At 43.6% G+C, this 3459-nt stretch overlaps 1 protein-coding gene across 1 annotated transcript; it reads left to right on the top strand.

Annotated features, from left to right (window-relative positions):
- Nucleotides 1-3156: 3156 nt before the first annotated feature.
- ZDHHC22 (zinc finger, DHHC-type containing 22) lies at nucleotides 3157-3459 on the top strand (the record flags this gene model as incomplete). Its single annotated transcript, XM_010019291.1, has 1 exon — nucleotides 3157-3459. A coding segment is annotated over one exon (303 nt), but the record flags the coding sequence as incomplete, so codon positions are not given.

Here is a 3459-nt window from a genome sequence, read left to right as displayed (position 1 = left end):
CCCCCCAACCCCCCCTGCCTCAGGCAGCTCATGCCTTGCACACTTTGATCAGCTTTTGTTAGACTAGAATAAGTATCCCATATATTTTAGCTTTGCAGCTTCAGTAAGCAGGGCCTGGAGTTTGCTTTGGCTCATGCATCATCACCAGAAATGTTGTATGGGATCTGAGTGTGGAGTCTCCGCTTCTAGGAATACAGGAACCAGAGAGGCCTCAGCTTGCTGTTCAGATTCCAGTCTGGGTTTGCAGGGTTGCCATCTGAAAACAAACAAATATCTCTCTACTTGGCAAATTAGCAGATTTGTCATGGTAATCACTGAGAGACAATAAACATGAAATCCTGCCATGACATTTTTATGGAGTCATTTTTCCAAGTAGAAGAATTTTTGTAAATAATGTTGCATGAGCTTCACCAGCATTAAAAACACTGGGAATGGTTTTCCCCTGTGCCTAAACTCAGCACAGCAGCCTGGGAGGGAGAGCAGGAGTGTGGGAGGAGATTATCAAGGAATTAGTTCTCTCTCTCTGACTCTGAGGACCCATCTGCACTGAGCTGGGTCCTGGCATGTGTTTGAAGAGCCACTGAAGTGCCCCAGCTCTGGTGTCAGCAAGTGCAGTGCCAAAAACAGCACATGAGCAATGGTTGAGGGGGACACAGAGGGGTGGGTGCAGGGCTGGGAGCTGGGATACAGAACACCCTCTGCAGGCAGCAGCTCCCACCCAACCACTAGCTTGGTCAGGGTGAAAACTGCTGCTTCACACAGCAGTATACAGTTGTCTTGGTTGCTTGGGAGGCAGGGCCTGCTGGGTTTCTACCAGCACAGTTAACCTCCAGTTCGGGAAAGAAAAACACAGCCTGGAATAGTTGTCCATGCAATATTTTCCAGCTAACATAACTATTACTGAAGGGCTGTTGTAGGATCCAAACAGAGCATTGCTATAGTAGGGAAAAAACTTTACCTTTCTTCTTCTTCATCATGCCCTCTGCACTGGAGGAGGACTAAAGGAAGATGAAAGGTGAATCTTCTGGTCTTATGTCAAGTGAGTGCTTGCTGCTTTCATGCTGGGAAAATTTTCAGTTGGCTCATTTTTCTCAGACTATGCTTGGGCATGGATTTCAGAATCTGACCCAGAGTCCGTAATTTCAGCCTGTGATGCATCTTCTCCGGCATAGATAATGTATGGCAATAAACCTGAGATCACACCAGGTCAGTTAGAGCAAAAGTGAATCTGAGACTAAAACGAACTGTGGTGATGAGGGACAAATGGAGGGCCCTTTTGTAAGCACAGGTCAGATTGGATCCACAAAAGAAGTTATAAAAAAAGCTTTGTGTAGGTAACCTCAAGAAAAAAATAATGTATCTGAAAAGCATGGCTCAGAATGCTTAATATTTGCAAAGGGAATCAAGGATAATTACTTTCTTGATGTTGAATTTCAGCAGTTCAGAGAAAAAAAGCTTACAGCTGCCTTGCAAAAGCTCTAAAGAAAATAGCTGTCTTTCTCCATATCCTACCTGAATAGGATCCATAGGAAAGAACAGATGTCTGTGCCAGTCTGGTCCAGTAAAAGAGGGGCAGAGAAGCCCATATTTAGCTTAATCTATCTACCGTATAGATTAAGTTATTCTGACAGAATTAGTATGAGGATTTGTCATCATCCTAAGGGGCTTGTTCTTCCCTTGCTGTATTGCCCACTGAGCTGAATGGGATCTAATGAGAAGGGAAAGATGACATTGCATTTAGGAAGAAAACTGAATGACTCCTGTGCCTTTTCAAGTGAGGACAATCTCTGGAAGCTTGAAGCTGTAGTCAGTGTCCTTACAAATCTTCCTCAGAGGAGCATGATAGCTGAACCCAAAGCTTGATGTGATTGTCATGGCTCAGCCCCAATCTCTCACTTACAGCACTGCCAGGTGGAGAAACCAGGATTCACAGATTGCAAAACCAGATGACACCACCTAATCCAGCCTTCTGTGTAAGAGAGGCAAGAGATGCTTATCCAGCCACACTTGTATGGAACCTAAAACTGAAGCACCCACGTACTTGTTTTATGCACCACACATTCCATGTAATCCCTGCTCCAGCAGAAATGCTCTTGTAGGGCCATAGAGCAACCAGAGCTTTTACCTGCCTCAGCCTGTCTGCCCCATAGTCTTCCAGAGGGACAGGAGCATGTGAGAACTTTTTCATTGCTAAGCCTCACAGGAACCACTGAGAGGATAGCAGCTATTTTTACCAGTATTGATGCACATTTAATTTGCTTTCTGTGCCTGTGTGTAAATATGGATGTTTAATAATGTACCAACATACACAGAATGTGTGTGTACACATTCATATGCACACACACAGAGTTATTATTTTAATGGGTTTAGATCTGCCTACACACCGAAAGGTCACCCAGTGATACCTGCTATTATACTAATATTTTCCAGAAGGAGTTCTAAAATCATTGTAGAGGAAGGGGCCCACAGACTATTTTTATTTAACTATATTCAACATAAATATATACTACAAAAGCTGTTGAACTAGGAGCTTCTGACCTATAAAGTATTTTGAGTGTTCTAGCAGCAGCTTTGAAAAAGGAATTTGGATTGTATATTGGAAAGTTTTCTATTTCTGTTTCTGTTTCTTGCATTCGTATGAAAACTGCCTTTGCCCAATGGTAGAAAAGTTGTTACTGATTTATTTTTCCTTTTTTTAAACATTTTTATTTATATATATACATACACATAGTGATATGAGAGAGAGAGAGGGAAATCCCAGTATTAATGCACACAGTAAAGCTTCTGGAAGCATCTATATGCTGTAGGACCCACATGTCTTTTTAAAAGGAACCTAGAAATCTTAGATTCACTGTGATGAGGGGGTAGATCCTTAAATAAATTAACCAATCTTCAAAATAGTGTGAAGATGTTTCACATCTGCCTGAATTTGACCCTGTAATCTTGATGCTCACAATAACAGCAAAGGGAGAAGTGTATTGAGACCATTATCATTTTAGTATTTCCCCAGCAGGGTCCATTGCATCAGGTGCTACAAAGGAAACAATTCTACATAGTTAGAGCAGTCCCACTCCCAACTTGTGGCCAGAGAATGTAGGCAGCTTATCTTGGGGCTGAGTGTTACACTGGCACGTGGAGTTTGTCTAAACTCTTTCTTTTATTGTCCTCCCTCTCCCTGACTCTTGTTCTGCAGGAGCTCTCCTTAGCTCTGAGATGTTTGTCATCCTCATGCTCTACCTCTGGCTTGGGATTGGACTGGCCTGTGCTGGCTTCTGCTGCCACCAGATGCTGCTGATCCTGCGTGGGCAGACGCGGTACCAGGTGCGGAAAGGGATGGTGGTAAGAGCCCGCCCCTGGAGGGAGAACCTACAAGAGGTCTTTGGCAAGAGGTGGCTGCTAGGACTTCTCATCCCTGTGCTGAACGTGGGAAGTGACTGCCGTAGGCAGAAAGAGAAATAA

Source organism: Nestor notabilis, unplaced genomic scaffold (assembly GCF_000696875.1).
Source record: "Nestor notabilis isolate BGI_N333 unplaced genomic scaffold, ASM69687v1 Scaffold34067, whole genome shotgun sequence".
Taxonomy (NCBI): domain Eukaryota; kingdom Metazoa; phylum Chordata; class Aves; order Psittaciformes; family Psittacidae; genus Nestor; species Nestor notabilis.
The sequence above is the reverse complement of the archived record's forward strand: the minus strand, read 5'-3'. Positions and strand labels throughout refer to the sequence as shown.